This window comes from Haliotis cracherodii, unplaced genomic scaffold, assembly GCF_022045235.1.
Source record: "Haliotis cracherodii isolate W230 unplaced genomic scaffold, xgHalCrac1.p SCAF_3, whole genome shotgun sequence".
NCBI lineage: Eukaryota > Metazoa > Mollusca > Gastropoda > Lepetellida > Haliotidae > Haliotis > Haliotis cracherodii.
In genome coordinates this window covers 17,159,407-17,180,393 of record NW_027266286.1, presented here as the reverse complement: position 1 = coordinate 17,180,393, position 20,987 = coordinate 17,159,407, and the positions used below count along the sequence as shown (strand labels likewise).

Below are 20,987 nucleotides of genomic sequence, written 5' to 3'. Positions count from 1 at the left end.
TGATCTATCTCTTCGTAAACATATATGAGATGTAGCATGTAAAGTAGTATCTTGTAGGAATCATGGGAAAAATTTCAGTGCGCGGACGCCATGTTAACTCAGTGCTGGACATATCACTGACATCGGAAATGTTTTGAGAAAGACAAGACCAATGCCTGACAAACAACATTTCAGCATAGGTACATGGAGAATACTCGCCTTTTTCGTTTATGCATGGTTGAATCTGATTTAATTCGAGAAGTCTTTTGTCGTGTATCATTGGAATAATTAGGCTACGTGTTCGCGATTATTTTACACTGTTTTGTGTTTAGGAGATAGCATTAGCAGATTAGCGGGGCAAATGCCGAAATTACATTAGCATTACATACAACGTCTTTCACTTTTGGAAAAGCCAACGTTGCCCGAGATGTATATTAGACTTCGTGTTCTAGCCATGCTTACATGTTACACGATAAATATGCTTGGCTAACTGGAATGACAAAGTGAAATAAAAAAACACACATGTCGTTGGCAACGTAGAGACCGCTCTGTCATATTTGTTAGCATAATTTATACTTGTCCTTCCAACAGAGTCAAGAGAGACGTCCGTGCCTAATTTTGTGAATATCGTATACATTAAAAACCCAAACTAACATAATTATTTATGGGTGTATGCAAATTCGTAACCCAAACGAATTCGTACCCAAAAAATGAGAAATAAACATGCCGTCTTTAAAGTATGTTTTTTTACAAGCCTATAAGCCAATGGTAATTTTGTCGTATAAACAAATATAAGAAATACAAAATAGGGTTAAAGATTATTTCTCGGGTTACGAATTTCCTAGGGAACAAATTTGTTTGGGTTACGAAGTTACCACCAACCATTATCAATAATTACCCTACAGGGTAAATCCATCAGTTACTGTGCCCCAAATGTTTAAAAAATCATAACCCATGACTAGAATTATTAAAAAGTCATTCATTTAAAATTTAAGTGTGATATGGAACGAGCAAGAGTTACACATATTTATGGTTGTAATTTGAAGCAGAGGTTATGGGCTGAAATCTTCCTTCTTAATTTACCTTTTGGTCTTAACTGTGTATATAATTGAAGCAAACAAAGTTGGAAAGAGCTTAAAGCATTTTTCATACAAATGACAATGAATCCAAATTTCTGATTAAGTTATCATGGTTTATGAAATTTTTATGTCTCTTGCTACATGTACAACCAAGCACCCCTTGATACATTTAAAGAGTGGAAGGTTGGTGGTTCAATCCCATGACCTTCTCATAACAGAACACTTTAACCCAGCCTGGTGCTCAGCTTTTAAATTAAAGAGTATGGTATTACACAAGGACTGGTCTGCTCAGAGTCAGTGTAATGTGACTGTGGCATGGTATCTCATTGGCCTAGATACCAGTGAAGATCAGGGTTAGAATTGGTCTTCAGCAACCCTTGCTTGTCGTAAGAGGTGACTAACAGGATCGGGTTGTCTGATTGGTTGATGATTATCACTGGATAGTGTGGTCAAGACTCAACTATTTACGGACCACTTTGAATATTGCCGAGTGCTGCGTAAACAGTGGGCTAGAACTATAAGAACCAGCATAATTGTGGGTTCGAATTTCGGATGGAAATCAATTCAAAGAAGTAATAGCATCTGTACTTTACTAAGAGTTATCCCAAATATAACATTTGTTACATCCGACCACTTTCTAAATGTCATTGTGTGGTCATAGCATAAGTACATAGCATTTGTACATGCAGCCACATGTGTGCACTATAACTATAAAACTCAAGTGCTCTTGAATGCTACATTAAACCCCAATTTACCACAATCTGTATTATAATATGCCAGTCTTTCCATATGATCACAAAAGTATGCGCCCCACTTGCATATCATTATCGTGTCTTTTAATAAGAGATTGGAGCAATCCTGAATTATGAGGACTGAAGGAGACAAAATGGAGATTTGGCCACCACTTCTTTAGACACTCAATATCTCCTATTCCCTCCATTGCACAATGTTTTTTTAAGTAATGCTCTAATGTTTAGTGGGCATGGGTGGCCCAGTTGTCTAAGGAGTTGCAATTCAGTGTGCAGAGTTGCTTCCCTTGGGGACACAAGAAACATTTGACTGTGGGTTGGACCACAATTTGACCTGATTATGTTTCAAGGTTTTTCAGTAGAGTGCCTGTGCTCATGGGTTTCACCAAGTGCTTAACGAATGAGACTTGCATCACTTCAGGCTTTTTTCCCCACAAGATGCAGACAGGCCGTGATATAACTGGAATATTGTTAAGAGTGGTGTTAAACCCAACTCACTCTTAATGTTTTAGTTGTCTTCCATGACATGTCTATTTAGGGTTACCCTTGGAGTTCTTTATGACCTTGGTAACCATGTTTTACTGTACTATTATTTTTCACAAGTAATTGTCTGTCTTGTGTACATTGAATGACTGAAATCCCTACTAAATACTATCTTTTTACTTCAGTTTGACAGATTTATTGTTCAAGATGTGGTCTAATCCATGGCAGTCATCTTGGCCCCCTTTACAACAAGCTAATTTTCAGAATGTACCTCATGATCAAGGCAAGTTCTTTCATTATTACTGTTCATGTAAAAAAGTAGACAAACTATATTTGTGTCTGTTTACATACCTATGACACAGACATATTGAATGTTGAAAGAAATGTGAAAAGTGTAACAGTTGTTGAAACACTGCAGAGTAGCATACAAGTACAATCAAAATAGACAAGCTCTGTCACATGCTGTGTGCTACAAAGTGTACTCCTTGTTGCATATTTAAGTGTTATTTAACAAGAACAAAGAAATGAAGGAGTCGTTTCATGTTCTTTTCAGTTGATTGGGCTGCCCTGGCCAAACAATGGATAGCTCAGCGAGAGGACCCCAGCCATGTGCCCCCGCTGCATGCAGCCCCTCCTCCTCCCCCACCCCAACCTTCACAACCCCCCTTCCCACCACAGCCCTTCATGCATGGAGCACCAGCCCTGCCCCCACCACAGCCTTTCCCAGAAGGAGTCAGTCAGAATGACATGGACATATCTGATGAGGAAAATGGCTCCAATAGGGATTCAAGTAAGTACTCTTTGCAGTAATAAACTTGAGTTTAAGATATTATCATTAACCAGGGTTACAGATTCGTTCATTTTCTAGATGACTGACTGAATAATAATGTTCGTATACCATTTGTCTGCAGCAAAATCACTGTTATCACTGAGTTGATCACAAGTATGAACTAGTTATTAGGCATGCTGAAATATTACTCGATTTTTCAGATTTTCGTGGGAACCAACATCAACAGCCCAATAATGGCAACCATAACCAGTCTGGATGGGGATGGAATGAAGAAACTTGGGGTCCTCCACAAGGAGGATGGAGCATGGCAGGGGGAGACAAGGTAGGTTATTGGATTGTATGATGTTCTCTTATATACAGTTCAAATAGCCATGTTCGACGGAGGTATCATGATCTAATAAATGCCCACTTGTCTGCAGATTTGGAATCAGACTATTCGTCCAGATGTAACTAAAATATTTTTTTCAGAGCCAAATCAACTTACATTGAGCCTGTTGAGTATCAATTAAACACATATTTTCATGATTTTGTTGAATCAGAATTGGTCCCCGTTGTGCCATTCTTGTAGGAACAAACTAAACTAGCAATGGGATTGTTACAATGTTTGTCTTGACTGTAAGACTGGATTCATGCATTGTTTCTATAAGTATGTCTAATACTGGATTCACAGGGGTTAAAAAATACCATTGCACAATGCCCAGGAGAAATGAATTTGGGCAAGCAAACTTTGTTGTCACTACATGTCCGGAAGCAAGTGCATCAGTTTGATGTCAACTATGCTGTATGCTATCTGATAATCATGGTAATAAGGAGTGTTTGGTGTTCTTGTCTGGTGTGATGTATTTAGTCTCTTAATTGATTGTATTAAAACTTTTATTCAATATTGTTATCCCCTGCAGTGCGTTTTGCAGGAAGTATAAAAATGGACACCGTCCGTACGGGCAAGTTGTTGTTTCTGGAGCAGATGTTGAAAACAGTAAAATATTTCTTCACCAAACTAGGCACATAGAGAGGTCTAGTGGTGAACCGGTGCATTTTGATAGTTTGTGATTTCTTAAACAAATAATGTTCCGAGTTTACAATAGCAACAAGTTTCATATATATATTCACAACAAATATTTAACATTGCGGGGGAAATCGAGGATTTTGTCCTCTTGTTCTTATTCACTGGTCCTTGGGCAACTGGATTTTAAAAAATAAATATATATTTTATAAGAATATCTGGTAAATATATTTGCTTGTCCTTGATCAACTAAATGCATTATTCAGCTTATCTGACTGAGTGACTGGCTTTAATACTGAGTGGAGAAAGTAAGTTGATGTTAATATTCTAAGATTAATGTTTGCTGAAGTCAGTCATTGTGTTTCAGAATGTAGAAGGATTTGACTACAGTCATGGGGGATACCAAGAAAGCTTTGATTACAACCATGGCGGAGATCAGTTTAATTTTTACAACCAGGTAAGATTGAATTCACAATATTGTCTGTGTGAAACATAATTACAGGCCTCAAAGTTTAACTTTTTACCAAGTAGCCATATGGCTACGCATAATTTTTTCCAGGTAGCCAGTGGTAAAATCAAGAAGTCAAGCCAATATTGTAGGTAGCCAAAAGCATTTGAAATGATCTTTTATCAAATAACTATAACATGTACAAGTCAAAGCACTAGTCTTGGAATTGTATATTAGTGGAAACTGTATTTGAGTTTTGTTATTCGTGACTCGGAACAATGATGCAATTTATGTTACTAGATTATATTAGTATATCCTTGCTTATCCAATAAACTATCCACTAAAATAAAATACTAATTGCATCAATATTTACGTATTTCGGTTAATTGTTGACTTTAGGAGGAATTATTTGCGAGTACAATTAGTAGCAGACATGTTTATTTTTGTGTCTACAGATGTGTAGCATATAGAATTTAGTCGCCACAAGATATTTTTCAAGGTAGTCATTTGGCTACCTCTGAATTTTAGACAGTAGACTTAGGTCGCATTGGCGACCATTTTAGTCGTAACTTTGAGGCCTGTATTAATGCTACGGTACAAAGAAAATATGATCTAAAGAAGGAAATATTTAATGAAACTAAGGAAAAAATTAGATACAAATGCATTTTTAACCTTCCCTATAATAGGGTGGTACAGTCGTCTCCTTGTCCATCTGTCTTCCTGTCCATATTCATTTCATTTCTGGAGCACAACTCGAAAACTGTTATATATGAAACAGATCCTGAAGTGGTGCCTTTTGCTATTTGTGGATTTTTGCATTTTTGTTTTTCTCAATTTCCATGGAAACAATTTGGACCTAGTCTCAAAAGGGGGTAGTAGATTTCATTTCTGGAGCACAACTTCAAAGCTGTGAAAGACTTTTTTTTCCAAACCTGGTACATGTATTTACCAAGGGCTGAAGTGGTGCCTTTTGCTATTTAGGAGTTTTTCAATTTTTTTATTTTTCCCTGTTTCCATGGAAGCAAATAAGACTCGTCTGTAACGGAGGTAGGTTTTGTTGCAGGCCTTAATTGTTCTGTTGGTATATGTGGTAGTGTATTAATGCTGAACTTGTTTATTATATATAGCCTCCGAATGTCCCTCCCCAGAGTGGTTTCAATGATTACTGGGCAGCTCCAGCAGAACATGCTGGAAATAACCGATCATACCAACGCAGAGATCGTTTCCAATCACCACAACCAGATGTTGAAGAGGAAACTGGCATCGGTAACTTCTACTTACTACCAATAATTATTAATGCTCTATCATCATGTGCAGGTCTTTACTCTGTCACAACTGTCATTATGTACATAGTCGTTCATCAGTTGTACTGTCCAGAGTCCTTCACGAAAGGAAAGATTTGGCCTAAGATTGTTACTGCTATCATTGGCCATGGATGATGCATTATAAGTAATACTAGTTGGTTGCAGCAATTAATTCATATTAGACTTTGGTTTGTAGCTACTTAACTGATACCCAATGGGCATGCCGGGTTAGAATTGTACCTCAGCAACCTATGCTGGTTGTAAGAGGCGACTTAGTCAAAGTTCATTGCAGCTTGGAAACGCCTTGAATTTTAAGGTCCTCTTGAAAAGCCTTGAAAATAACCAAAATAGCTTGAAAAGCATTAAATTTGTACAAAATGACATTTGTACGTACTTGTTGGAAATGTTAAGTGTGATTTATTTGTGTGCAATGAACAATTCATGACAGACTTAATTTATTTATTTGTTGGTTATGAAAATTAATCTTGTTGGAAAATTTGTGATGTTCATTATGCTTTTTAGGTCTTATGACTAATGTATTGTATGCTGAATATTGCTGAATTAATGCTGAGTGTGACATTAAACAAAAAAACAAACTAAACTGCTTTGAGATTTGTTCTTATTGATGATAAATTGATCTGTGTTCAGATGCAATGAAGCGCAAGTCATTGCCAGCATGGATTCGTGAAGGTCTAGAGAAGATGGAGAGAGAGAAGCAAAAGAAAATGGATAAAGAAAAAAAGGCCCAAGAGATGGCAGTTGCTCAGAAGGAGAAAGAGGATGCTGAAAAAGAAGCAGCAGAGGAAGTCATGCGAGAGAGTGGGGGACAGCCTGTTGTACCCAAGAAGAGTAGATTTGTATGTTTACCTCGTTCTGTTGGTCAGGAAGGCTGATCAGGTTGTTTTGTTATATTGTATGTTTCTAAAACTGACCCATGAGGATCCGGGTTAGAACAGGTCTGCAGCAACCCATGCTTGTTGTAATGGGTGACTGACTATGCTTGTCATAACAGGCGACTAACAGGTTCAGGTGTCAGGTTCGCTTGGTTGATCAGTGCTCATGATATCAATCACTGGGTTGTCTGGTCCAGACTCCATTATTTACAGACCTCCGTCAGATTGCTGGAATATTGCTGAGTGTGGTGTTAAACAACAAACAAGCAAAGCGAAAGCTTCTAAAACAATTTCCAATATGAAAATTGTAAGCTATTTAGTGATCATTTCATTCTTTGTTTTTGAGTAGCTCAGCTAATGGTTTAAAGATAACATACTATGCTCAGTTGTGTCTAATGTTTCACTAGGATATGCTGGTTGTGAGTTTTGTCCCAAATATGCTTTGATAACGTTCCTTGGTATGACAGATGGTAAACATCTACAACATGCAATACTTTGGTTTTCCTTCCAAATTAAGATAATATGCCGGGAAACATATCATTCAAAGTGGTTTAAGAACAACTCTTGTGAATTTTGATTTGTCATGTATCTCAAAATTACTAGGACTCGGATGATGAAGAAGAGGATGAGAAGAGACCAAGTCGACCTTCAGCTTCCCCATCGCCTAAGAGATCCCCAGCACAGAAGGAACGCAGCCCTTCACCGGCAGAAGAGAAGACAGAGGAGGAGAAAAAGATTGAATTGGTAAGTGAACTTGAGCAGTAGATACCCTATCTTGGTGTATCATTTGTTTGATGGGTACTTATTTAGCAACTAAACATACTAAACATGGGAAGACTGTCCGGAGAACCATGACCTTAAGACTGTTGACTAAAGACTCACTTTTCAGTTACATTGTTTTCAGGTTATGGGTATTTGTTAGTGTTATGGATTGAATAACATACAAATGTTGGCTCTAGCAGTTAGATTATTTTTCTGTGATGGGATTTATTTTGTGTGTTTTAGATACTGAAGGTGAAGAAATGGATGACAGAGATATTGCTGGAAGTGACATCACAGGAGACAGAATCAGTTGCAAAAGAAGTGTTTTACAAAGCTAGGAATAATGCAGCTAAAGGTATCTTATCTTTAGCACGAAGTGTTTGTATGAGTAGTAACCAATGCAAACAGCCTTATTACTTGCTATACTTGGTTCATTTGCCAGGGATGTTTTATCACAGACATTTCAGGTGGAAAGAAATCTTGTCTGTCCATAAAAATATTTTCGTGACAGCACAGGTGGCTGTGAAAAATAATGATTTTTCCTTGTTTGCTGTCAATTTGAACGAAGTCATTTTGCTATTTCAGTTATTCATCTCGTTATGTAAATTGTGTTTTGAATTGTATTGTAATGTCTTTAGTAAGCAAAAGAAATATTATAACACTGTGCAAACTTTTTCCTGGACTATCACGAAGGAAACTACTACTTGTGTTTTGTATTTTGCAATAAATTCCTGATTTGTGTATCTTCTTCATACCTTTTTGTATGGGAACCTTTTGGATAGAAATGGTCTGGCTACAAGTAGTCAACCTGAAACAAATCAGTGATTAAACTTGGGACATTGTATGTTAGGCCAGTGGAAGTTTGCATCACTTGTTGGGAGTACAGGTGGAATGGCACCATTAGCTTGGAAACATTCTCGGCATCCATGTTGCTGGTTAGATAAAAGGATTATATTTGAAACGCTAATCCTTGGATATCTTTTCAACCAAATTTTTGGACTTAAACTGAAAAAAAAATGTAACTTGTTTAATAAAAAACACAACTTAAAAGTAATTTTTACTGAAGAGTTGCTTTGTCTTCTGTTTGTCCTCTCCAAAATACATAGATGCCGAACATAATCCTCCTGCACTTCATTTCTGAAGAAGTATGGAAACGCATATATTTCTATATGGACAAAACCAAGTAAATGTTTTTGAAGAGTATATGATTAACGAGAACTCCATGCAAGGGTAAGAAGGTAAATGTGTTGTATGTTCAATGTTATGTTTGACATATGAGCAATTTTACTGCCTAGCTTCTCTTGCAGTCTTGTTGGCCTCGAAGTTCAAGGTCAGGAAGAGCAGATAACTCTGCAGTTGTCTGCCTACTCCAAGTGTTTCTTACTTCACTAATCATGTTGTATAATTTATCAAAGCTCCGGCAAAGCAGCTAGCCAAGTCCTCTGCTTTGGCCTCTATTTCTGCTCTTGGTAAGTATCTCCATTTCTTTGCTTCATGGATTGCCATGCATTAACCATCCTAGGAATGTCTTGGAATCAGCAGTCCGTACTTGTAGCAGTTCCTTTGCTTAACATATTCCCAGGAAAAATTCCACAGCTGTCACTATTTGGGGACAGTTTGAAGCATTGATATTGAATATATTCATGGGTATCGAGGGCTGTATGAGCCTGGGAATACCTGAAACATACTTCCTACTAGAAATGTCTTGTTACATGGCAGTCCATTTTATTGCTTAATTCCCACACATCCGACTAGACTGCCCACGTCCCACTCATACTGGTAGACTAGCACCTGTAACACTTGTCTCTGTTTATATGATAAATTCCTCATATTAAGTGTGTTTCTGTTATATGACTACAGGGTGTCAGTATATTTGAATTTCCAGGCTTGTTTGTTGAACTGTTTTAGACGCTTCCATAGTGCTAATCTAACTTATATCTATCATTGATTAATCAGATCGACAATTTTGTCTTAGGAAAACAAATATTAGACAATCAATCAAAATAAATTTGAATTTACGTTCAGTGGGGTTAATTGGGAGAGGCAGGACACTGAATCATGATGATAAGGTCTTTCGGTTGCAGTTAGCATTCACGAGACATCACAATGTCAGTTGCCATAGCTATTGTGTTCTATATTTTTCTGGCACAACTAATACCTCCCTTCGGTATTACCTACTGTTAAGACCAGTCTTTTGAGATTATTAACATATGTGAGATTGTTGCAGGTCTTGGTTATGGGTCAGGCAGTGAGGACGAGGAAGAGGACAACTCTGAGGACTCTGATGAGGACCTTGAGGCTAGAATACGTCGCAAGAAGGAGCAGTTTGCTAAACAGCACAGCAACATCTTTACTGAGGATGAGGACGAGGAAGATGAGGAAGATGCCAAGGAGCATAGCAGAAGTAAGTAGGCTTGGTCGTAGCTCGCGATTTCTTTGAGCAGGAGTAGAGGAAAATTGCAAATGCTAAGACATGGTTCTAAGAGGTAAACTTTTAAAAAAAAATTCACACTGAGCAAAAAAGTAGCAGCCCACTTAAGAAGGATATTCCAAAGTTATTCATTCTCGGCGGACTAGGTCGAGATCGAAATAAGATTTTCATGTTATTAAAGATATCAATACAAAATAAATACTGTATGTCTTGTATTTATTTCCATTTCAGATAAGATGAAAAAAGAGGAACATGATACACCTGAATTTCTTAAAAATCCCATATCAGAAAAACATTTGTATCCGTTCCAGACCAAATATGATACCATTCCTGGGTTAAGTGTTAGCAATAGTGATGCAGAGGGGGAGCCTAGTAGTCAACATAAGCAGGAGAGAAAGAGCAAGGGTAAAAGTGCCAAATTAAAAGAGTCTGGTCAAAGCAATCAGGATAAATCTAAAAAGGGCAAACAGGAAAGTGATAGTGTGAGTACCAGTGATGACTCTTCAAGTGACTCATCCAGTGGTTCTGACAGTAGTAGTGGTTCAGAATCCTCTTCAGAGACATCTTCTGAGGATTCTAAAACGAAGTCCAGGTCTCATGGAGGGAAAAATAATAAAAGGTCTCAGAAAACCACTTCTAGGGATTCCAAAGACTCAAAAGTTGAGAAAAGTAGAACAAAAGAGAAATCCAGCAAAAGTAAGCATAAAGATTATGATAAACATAAACGAGATTATAGCGAAGATCGTGACAACGAATTTGACAGCTATAGAGGGAATAGAAGCAGGAGTAGGGGGAGGGGGTATAGTGAGGATAGGGATTCTAGGGAGCAGGGGCGAGACAGGCGCAGTGGTAGTCGAGACAGGTATAGGAGTCGTAGTAGGGATCGGGATCGTTACAGGAGTAGGTCCAAAGAACGAAGTAGAAGGCGAGACAGAAGCAGGGATCGTGACAGAAAAGAAAAGCGAAGGGATCGCTCTCGGGATAAGTATGAGGACTACAAGTATGAGAAATCACGCAGGAGTACAGATGATGGTCACAAATTGAAATCAAAGAAGCGAAGGAGATCTAGGTCCGTCTCATCTGAGAGTGACCATGACAGTCGGCGGCGAGATAGTCGGGATAGTCGCAGGTCTCACAAAGACAGACATGGTGATGAGTATGAGCGTGGTGGTAAGAGGTCCAGTCGCAAACACAAGAATAGATCCATTTCAAGGTGGGGATTGTTTTTGTCACTTTCATGCTTTCATACACATTGTACTTTTTCAGATTTTCCCATTCTGTTTCTCCCTTTTGAATTTTGTCGTCACATGTCACATTCTTGTTTTAAATTGTTTCAACAGTTTTCATGTATACTTGTAATTTGTATGTTTGTAAATTCGACAATTGATGTAATCACCCTGAATGATCTATTAGCATACCATTACCTGCAAACATACATAAATCTGCCCCAGAATAATATGCCAGTGTTCAGGGCTATGTAAGGATGATTTCTTTTCTCATTTTGGACCTTGGTAACTAGTAGGTCATTTAGGGCATATAGGCAGTAATCTAACACTGCCTGTCATGTTGTGTTGCAGGTCACCATCACCAAGGAGAAGATGAACACTGCCTCACACCTAAAATTTGTGTATTTCCATCAATACATGCTGCTCAGTATATGGCTGCTTCAAGCAATCAGGATTTGTGATGTGTATGAAATTTTTATATTTGTAACATTGATTCACAGCAATTAAAGTCATCAATGATATCAGTGACTTGTTTGTGTTCAGCTGATAGGTTCAGTCAACTCAGCATGTAATGAGATACTCATGTGTGGTTTACATGTACATTAAGACCTGCTGAGTGACAACAACTATGCTTATTCTTTAAATCCAGATTTGACTGCATTTGTTTCTTTGTCAGAAAGTATAAGTAGTGGAACTGGATTCTGACTTGGAAAGAGACCTCTGTGGGCTAGTGGATAGATTGTCAACCCGTAGAGTGGAAACTTGGTGGTTCGATCCCAGGCTGCATCAGAACAAAAGACAAGATGGTACTTGTTGTTATCCTACCTGACACTCTGTATTAAGGGGATAAAACAAAGACTGGTTGGCTACCCCACTCAGACACTGTACTGCTGTATGTTAAACTGTAGCACCATAAAACCGGCTTGAGTCTGGATAAGTACACACATACACAAACACACATTTCTATAGAAGTGCAATAATCTTGAATGTGACTTTCAACCCCATTTCCCCTCAACTCTGGCTTGAAGAGTAAAGAAAAGCGTTGAAGTTCTTATGTTGCAAAATCGTCACGTACAGCTTGTGCAAGCAGATCAGCAAGGTGTGGTGTACACCGACAACTGAACACTACTTTGACATGTAAAGGTGTTGTTGGAGTGGATGGGACAGGTCAGCCTTCTGCAAGATACTACACTAATGGACTGCAGGTTCTACCCTGGAGGGACCCTGTTAAACATAGACCCTCTATGCTTGATTGCTTGTCGTGACTTGGTAAGAACGTATGTCACGTGGAACGAGTCATGTGGAACTTAGCTTGTCAATGATTGTCTACAGATGACTGAAATATTGCTGAATGTAGCCAAAAAAAAAAAGGATATCAAGAAGTTTAAGAACATTCATAAGTTAATTGAAGTTTACTTCAATAAGTGTCCACAAAAAATATGAACTAGGAACCTAAAATCCCACAATGAAGACTCAATGTCTCATATTACACTTACAGTAACACTGCATTAGTTTCTCCCCACTTTTCTCCAAACATTTGTAACAAATGCCAACAAGTTATCAATATTAACATTTCTTGGGATGAACTATACATCCATCCAGATTTACAAAAGACATTAAGCTGTTGGATTTTCAATATATATTTATATATACAAGCAAAACAGAATTGTTTAAGATGATCATTGTTGATAACAATTGATAACATTGTTCCTCTTGTGAGTATGAATCTATGCATGTTTACAAAGAATGTGACTATGTAATATCAGTTTGGACATTATGAAATTACATTTCATGAAAACCTGACACTATTGGCCATGAATCACAAAAACTCTATATTAATTAATCATGTATTTCAGGATATATCTATATTTCTAGTATTAAGGAAAAACCAACACTAATCTTCATCAAAATTTTGAAAAACATTTTGTCTGGTAAAAAGATTTTGGCCAAAAAATTAAGAATGAAATCTATTCTTTATAAGTGGTCTGATGTGACCGATTCTACTAAAACTTAATGGAAGTATCTTAAACAAGATCATTAAGATTAATTAGGGCTCGTGTCCATATGGTATGTCCTTTGATTTCTTAACAATGATACGTAATTGTATATCCTGCTGTGCACCCTGTAATTCTAACATGATGTATCCATTCATGAATGCAGAGAATTAAATATAAAAAGACTCCAAACACTGCACTAATTGGGTGAAACGATATGTCGGTGCACTGAGTTTTCATGTAACAATATGATACACAATACATTGCTTTTCTGTATTGATACAAGACAATACCCTTGCTGATATAAATTACTACTCGTTTAATGACTCCTAGCATTTTTGTCGGTCGGATATAGCAAAATGTGTTGTAATTAGCATTTCAAGTACACTCCTAAAAATAGCTGCTTCGAACATGTCAACAGCTAGCTTTTCCTTTTGAACCTGCTCTGAAATATTTATTGTCAAGAAGTTTCCATGCGATTTGGCGTAAACGTGTATCACATCGTGACATTGCTGTATTGTTTCACCGATAGTTGAAATAACCTTTCATCACACGGAAATGGGGAGGCGACAGGGCAGTGGTCAGGAAGCACTATGCAATTATCGATATGATGCATCTGTCTTGACATCAGACAAAGCCAAGCATGTCATCTTACACACAGGAGTATGGTTTTACACCTCTTAGCAATATCATGGCAGGGGACACCAGAAATGAGCTTCACACATTGTACCAATGTGGGGAATCGAACCCAGGTCTTCAGCGTGATGAGCAAAAGCTTTAACCACTAGGCTACCCCACCGCCCCCTTACACACAGGAAACCATTACCAGGGTTTGAGTGAAGGCTGCAGTGTTGTGTTTCAGGCAACAAAGGATCTGCTGGTGGTTATCTTGAAATTAATGAGGTCTTCTGATGATGGGTTTGAGTGAGCGAGTGAGTATGGTTTTAAGCTGCTTTTAGCAATATTCCAGCAATATCACGGAGGGGGGACACCAGAAATGGGCTTCACACATTGTACCCATGTTGGAAATTGAAACCTGGGTCTTCGGCGTGACAAGCGAACGCTTTAACCACTAGGCTACCCGACCGCCCCCACAATGGGTTTGAACATTAACTGTTGCCAAGGCTTCGCAACCCAAGGGTTTATAGATCATTCTAGTTACCAGAAACAAGTTAGGCAACACAAAACCCACATACAGGACTGACGTCATAGTAATATATACTACTCAACATTTGCTAAGGACCAAACCGTTGACTTAAGACAAATGACCCGTGAAGATCTGGGGTAGAATAGGTCTTCAGCAACCCATGCTTGTTGTAAGAGGCAGCTAATGGGATTGGGTGGTCAGGCTCGCTGACTTGGTTGATGCATGTCATCGATCTGTGTAGATTGATGCTCATGATGTCAATCACTGGATTGTCTGGTACAGACTCAGATTATTTACAGACTGACGTCATATAGCCGGAATATTGCTGAGTACAGCGTTAAACAACAAACAAACTAAAGACAACTATTTTGGTCCTTAGGAAATGTTTAGTATATTATTCTTACTGTGAGCTCATCTGGCTTCACTGCAAAGGACTAATGGCCTGCAATGATACATTTAAGTTGACTGATAGCATTCAGTTGGTCAATGCATCCTTTGCAAGAATTACCCCATAAGTAGGGCAAAAGGTTGAAGGTCATATCCTTTGAATAGATAAATACTGGCAACCTGGTGGTATTAGTCATCATCCCAAGTCAGGCTCCAGTGCCGATGACCCTTATTTTTGTGGAAGTCATGGCAGCATACACAATCATATAATTTTACCACCTTCAACTGTATATCAGTCATTGCATGTCAGCTTCATGTGGGAGGAAAGCCATGATCAAGGATCATAATCATGGGGAGATCAGCAGATCATGGTATGGTTAAGGAGGGCAACTCTGCAAAGCATTTTCACATGAAGAACAAAACATGAATATTCTTAAAATGTTTATTTCATAATACATCCTGCATAAATGCTTGAATGTACCTGCAGGTTATATGTGACCAGTTGTTTTACATGGCTAACTAGTAAGTTTACTGTAAGTAAATATATGTATGTATATATCTTATGATGAATACAGATCTGCACAAATATTTCTATTGCGAGGAAATTCCAAATTCATGTCTCTAGTCATTCCTACAGGATTCTTAAGCTGGATGGAATGTGTTTCAAAATTTTTGGGCTAAAAAATATAACTGCAAACATGTTCCAATGCAGCATCACAGCATATGATACTTGCGCACTGACACCAACCAGCTGTCCCTTTCAAAATTTGGCTTCCAGTCCATTCGACTACCTCATGAGCCTTCTTAGACCCATAATGTTCTAAACTGAAGGCAGTGTGGACACTTTCTGGTAAGGTCTGCACGAAACAAATCTGCCAAATATTCCCTTGGGCACCAAAATCATTTATACTGAACTGCAAAAGAAACTTAACTTCATGAAATTACTTCATAAAAATTTCCTCTTGAAATATCAATGAATTTGTTTGAAGTATCTTGTTTTTGACATTAGTCTGTATCCTAATTAATGTTAACGACCAAAAAGAAATGATTTATTGATATAATGGGTTGCCAAAACGCTGCTCAACAAACGATCATGGTACAAAGTCCTGAATTTTCTCCATGAAAATCAAAATGCACTTGTGATTTCCTTGTGCCTTTTCGGATAATTGGCACCCCAATACGTGTATGTAACATTCTTTTATCAATACTAGCGCCATTCCAAGACTTGCGAAGAATCAGAGACACCAGGCTTAGAACAACTGCATGCTAGCCAGACTGCGTGAACGGTTGCCAATGCTTTTAATGTGCATGTGAGAACCATCTACAGCAATGATACCAGGTCACCAACGGCAAGACGTCATCCTAAAGCCTGGTTTCTCTGATTCTTCGCAAGTCTTGGCATGGTGCTAGTATTGATACAAGATCACATTTCTTTTGCGGTTCAGTATATATTCAGCAGGTCACATTTGTAAGATTTGTGTGAGTTACTAGGGGAGAGAAATAATGGAACAGCTGACCAAGGGTAGAGTTTGACATGACATTTTCTACATCCCAAGGAGAATTCCAAATATATGTCGGCAATGTCGTGACATAATGCTCAGTGACATTTTGGATGACGGGTAACATTTTCACAACAGTAAACGCTAGTCTGTAATATTTATGTGCTTTTCCTAAATACATTCCATCAGTTTATTTCTGTAGAGCATGGTGGACATACAGATGCAGTAGTACAACATTCTCATTCAACACTGTACATGACCCAGGTATCACACAGTTATCACACAGTTATCACACTGCCATACTGAGGAGGGCATCCATATAATGACATCGCTCACACACTGACGGACAAACAACTAAGATGTCGACCATTAATTTTTTTTGCAAGAAACAAAACACTGAAAATGCTGGAAAAATTCATCTTGAAGCAGTCAAACTCCGACAGCCAAGACCTTGTTGGAGCAGAAACAGGGAATAGGTACATTTATACGAAGGACAATAGTCCAGAATGATCATGAGTTTATCCAGACAATTCCACAGGTAATAGAACTGCTTGGATTAACGGCCTACTGCATAGCACACATAAAATACTGAGCTTGAAACTTGTGAAAACATGGCTCACTTGTTGTGAGAATAAGACTGTGTTCTTATTGCTGGTCTGTTCAGAAGGAAACCCAGCACTCATATCACCAGAAGGGGTTCTTCATTGCATAGGTGATGCACACATTCATTACTGTCTTCAAAATTATCTCTACAAGTCAAGTACACATTTAAAAAAAATTCAGGCAACTAATTTAGAGTACAATGCCAACTTCAAGTCTTGGGGCCTATACAGATATATCTAGCTATCTTAGCTCCAGACAAGAGGAATGCAGGTATTAAGCCACACCAACTCTGCCAGGGTGCAGTTGTACAAAGCGATCTTAGCGCTAAGGTGATCGTAACTACCATACCTTACCATAGACTTACGACAATTGTAGTGCTAAGATTGTTTTGTACAAAGGCACCCAGGATCACAAAAATAAATCAAGTTTGTGAAGTTAATTGTGACAGTTTCATTGGAATATCAAAATAATGCTTCAAAAATGTCCCAACCTCCACACCTGATGGTTGCAAGTGTCTGTGATGCAGGGTGTGTGACTTTTTAAGTAGTATTCTTGGACGGATGGTGTACCACCAAGTGGTAAAGAACTAATTTTGATTCAGCAAATTATCACATGAGTCGGAGCAAGCTGAACCTGTCTTCATAGGAAGGCCTTTCACTCCTTCCAAAACATACACGCGAACAACACACACATCGGAACGTAGCAACAAACATAGACTGTATCTCTGATACACTAACAACCACTGGTTCTTAAATACACATTCACACATGACTGAGGGGATAGTAATAGACTTAACAAGATCCTCAGTACCAAACTACCACACAAATATACAAGATCCTCCTCCGCTTCTCGTGTAGACTTTCAATCTAAAACAAATGCATACTATCTAATATCTGTTGACACAGTAAAAACAACAACTACAGATTGGTGTGATGTCAACTTCACCATTACCTCATACGCTGATCTCTGAGCTTCAACAATTTTCTCAAATGTACAAATATGAACAGATCTCCTTCCATGCTTTTGCCAGTCAAATCAATGGTGAAAAATACTTGTTTTTTTATACAAAAGCGAACACTGTTTTAGTGAAGGCAAGTTGGCTAGATACAATGGACGTCATAATCTCTCCCAAGTCAACCAACCTACATAATACTTACCGTATATGACTGTAGATAAGCCGAATTTTGAGGACCAGAAAAAAGATTCTGTAGAAAGGGGTCAGCTTATGTATGGGTAACACTTTCATCAAACTCTAAAAAAACTACATCATTTTGCTTCAGGTGAATGAACAATGCAATACCTTTGTCAATGAAAATGTGAAATTTGCAATTAAACATGACTGAACATGATGATTTACCATTTCGATTGTATTTACTGTTATGCTAGACATTGTTTTATCTATGAGATCGGCTTATCTACGGTCATATACGGTACATCAAGTTAATCATAACATTGGAATAGTACATCAACAATACAAGGACTTCATGATTCACACTATATGATAGTTACAATCAGCTAACATAGTATCACATTCATAAGCAATGCAGATGCTTTAGTCAACACATGTATTTCTACACTGGCAAAGTCAAACAGTATCTGCTTCACGACCACCACAGATGTCTCATCTCCTGTTGCAGTCAAATACAGGAAGAAACAGGAATAACTTGTGCAAGATACTGATATATCTAGTCATAACTGAAAGAATTGACACCACTTTCAGCAGTAATTAAACCAAAGTGTTCACATATTGCAGACGGACTGAACATCTTACTATGAACCCACCCAGAGAGCACCTGCAATTACTGTAACCTGCGTTATTTTCATACTGTTAAATCTGAATATAGATACATACCAAGACCAATTTCATACACAAGCATGATCTTACAAATATGTCAGTGTCAGCACTGTAGGCCTCAATGTCCATTAATGATAGCCTCACTTGGAAGTAGGCAGTGTGCTGATGAGACAGGGATCCTGTCATGCAACACTTGGTCACAGCAGCCAACATGCTCTGCTGACTAGACAGCCTTGGTAGAAATCTTGTGGTGCATGGACGGAAAAAGACAATGTGTAAGATCACAGTATACAGTAAATATAGAATACTAAACGAGCTCTCGTGTAATACCAATTTTATGAAACGAGTGAATAGCTGTGGTATCTGACGAGTGAAAGCGAGTCAGATACCACAACTATTCACTTGTTTCCTAAAATTGGTTTTACACGGGAGCGAGTTTAGTATTTTATTTATTACCGGCCATTTATAACGTTTATTAGAATTACACTGTTTAGTGTGAATAGGCTGACACCTACACGATCTACGGAATAATCCAATTGAGTTTAACACAGTAATACTTCAAACACGTCAAAAGTTGAAACGTTTGAATTTAATACCATACAACGGTCCACCATTAGAATTCAGGCGTCCGTTCCATAAAATTATCGTAGCGTTAAGGTTATCGCAACTCATATACTTTATATACTTTAACTTAGACCAACGACTGTCGCTGCGCTACCATAAGATCGCCTTGTGGAACGGGCCCTTGCACCTCAAAGTTTACCATAACGTCACAATACCCCGGGACGTAATTTGTGGAATTTTGTTGCAAGATCCTTCGGCGAAACAATGCCATGTGACGTCAGCCTAGCTACAAGGTGGCTGGGGTCATCGAGTGTGCATAAGCTCCTCTCAGCGATCTATCATCTCTACATGCAATGTCGTTGAATAAGCCAAGGGATGTTGAGAGCTTACAATATTTGTTTGTGAAACGTGTTCCGAGAGTACATAAGCACGTGTTTTGGTATTACACAATGTGTAATACAGCTGTATGTTTATTAAACGGGTGATCTCTTCACGGGCAAGTAATCATGCAGTATGGTTCTATATGTTTGTTCAGCTGCTTTACCTGCTAACAGTATTGAAGTTTAAGAGGATAGTAACTTTTTTATATCTTAAATTTCTGTTTAATCCTAAATCATTTATGGCTATTAGAACCTTAAAAATTGAAAAATAAGAATGATTATCTGTTACATAGAACATGTAGAAAACATGGATTGCATGAATGAAATGTGAATATAGTCAACATCATTATCTGAAAATATCTGCAAAGCTATTAAAGGCATGTCCCACTAATATTTTGGGGGTATATAACGCACTATACAATATCAAACTGAGGTGAAGGGTAAACAAGATCCGACCACTCTCAGATAATAACATTCTTCCAGGCATGTGGGATATAAATGCAGCCTTGATGTGTTCTGTGCGATGCTCCTATAGTTTCAACAATCAGCCTTATACACGTAGTTCTGCTAGCACAGATATCTGATCAGAACCAATTGTCGTAACAGAACCAATTCCAAGGGAATCATGATACACCTAAATGTGCCATATCAGAGTAACATTGTATCATAACCTGTCACTTGACAGTCAAGATTTCTACCAGCCATATTGAGTGAGTGGGTGAGTGAGTGAGAGACGTAAATTGGAGATAGTTACCACTTTGGTGTAACACCTAAACATGGGAATAGTCTTGATAAACTAAGAAACATTATCAGAGTCATTCGAACCCATGGTCACAAGCTGCTGGCAGCATCTAGGTGAGTGAGTGAGTGAGTAGGGTTTAACGCCGCTTTTAACAGTATTCCAGGTATATCGCGGCGTGTCAGCTTAATGAGGGAGGAAAACCCGAAGTGATGCAGGTCTCAGACGTTTACCACTTCGGTGAAACCCACGAGCACGGGTATGGTGCTGACAAACCTAGAAACATAATCGTGGCGAACCAGGATTTGAACCCACAATCATAGGTTTCTGGCGTGCCCAAGGGACGCAAATCTGCACAGCGAATCGCGGCGCCTGAGACAACTGGGCCATCCGTGCCCCCGGCAGCATCTAGGACGACTGGACAGACCATGCCACAATAATACCTTACTTGCTTCTAACAGGCAGGGTTCACTCTAGGAATTTTCTGACATGGGCCCTTCATGTGAAATTTCAAATAATCCAGAGGTAGACCCACACTTGCCCACACAGCACGATGTTAAACTGACTCATTATATTTGAAAATGTGGGCCTTATTTCACATCAAGGGGCTAAAAGAGAAAGGCCCCACCCAAGAATTATCCCTGAACAGGTCTTGTATTGATACGAGAAAAAAAGAAATGCTTAATGTATTGTGGACCATCATGACACCCCTGGCTTGATTAAACACAGGGT

At 38.4% G+C, this 20,987-nt stretch overlaps 1 protein-coding gene across 2 annotated transcripts; it reads left to right on the top strand.

Annotated features, from left to right (window-relative positions):
* The first annotated feature begins 71 nt into the window (after positions 1-71).
* On the top strand, positions 72-11,668 carry LOC139473897 (arginine/serine-rich protein PNISR-like). Of its 2 annotated transcripts, XM_071256693.1 has the most exons (13): positions 72-179; positions 2,476-2,573; positions 2,844-3,080; positions 3,281-3,402; positions 4,451-4,540; positions 5,659-5,797; positions 6,484-6,692; positions 7,332-7,472; positions 7,734-7,845; positions 8,906-8,959; positions 9,718-9,894; positions 10,153-11,134; positions 11,499-11,668. In XM_071256693.1, the coding sequence occupies exons 2-13, from the start codon at positions 2,498-2,500 to the stop codon at positions 11,521-11,523; spliced, it is 2,364 nt and encodes a 787-aa protein (XP_071112794.1). In that variant the 5' UTR covers positions 72-179; positions 2,476-2,497; the 3' UTR covers positions 11,524-11,668. The 2 variants fall into 2 exon arrangements, with proteins under 2 accessions (XP_071112794.1, XP_071112793.1); XM_071256692.1 differs by having other exon boundaries at positions 10,153-11,668.
* The last annotated feature ends 9,319 nt before the right edge of the window (positions 11,669-20,987 follow it).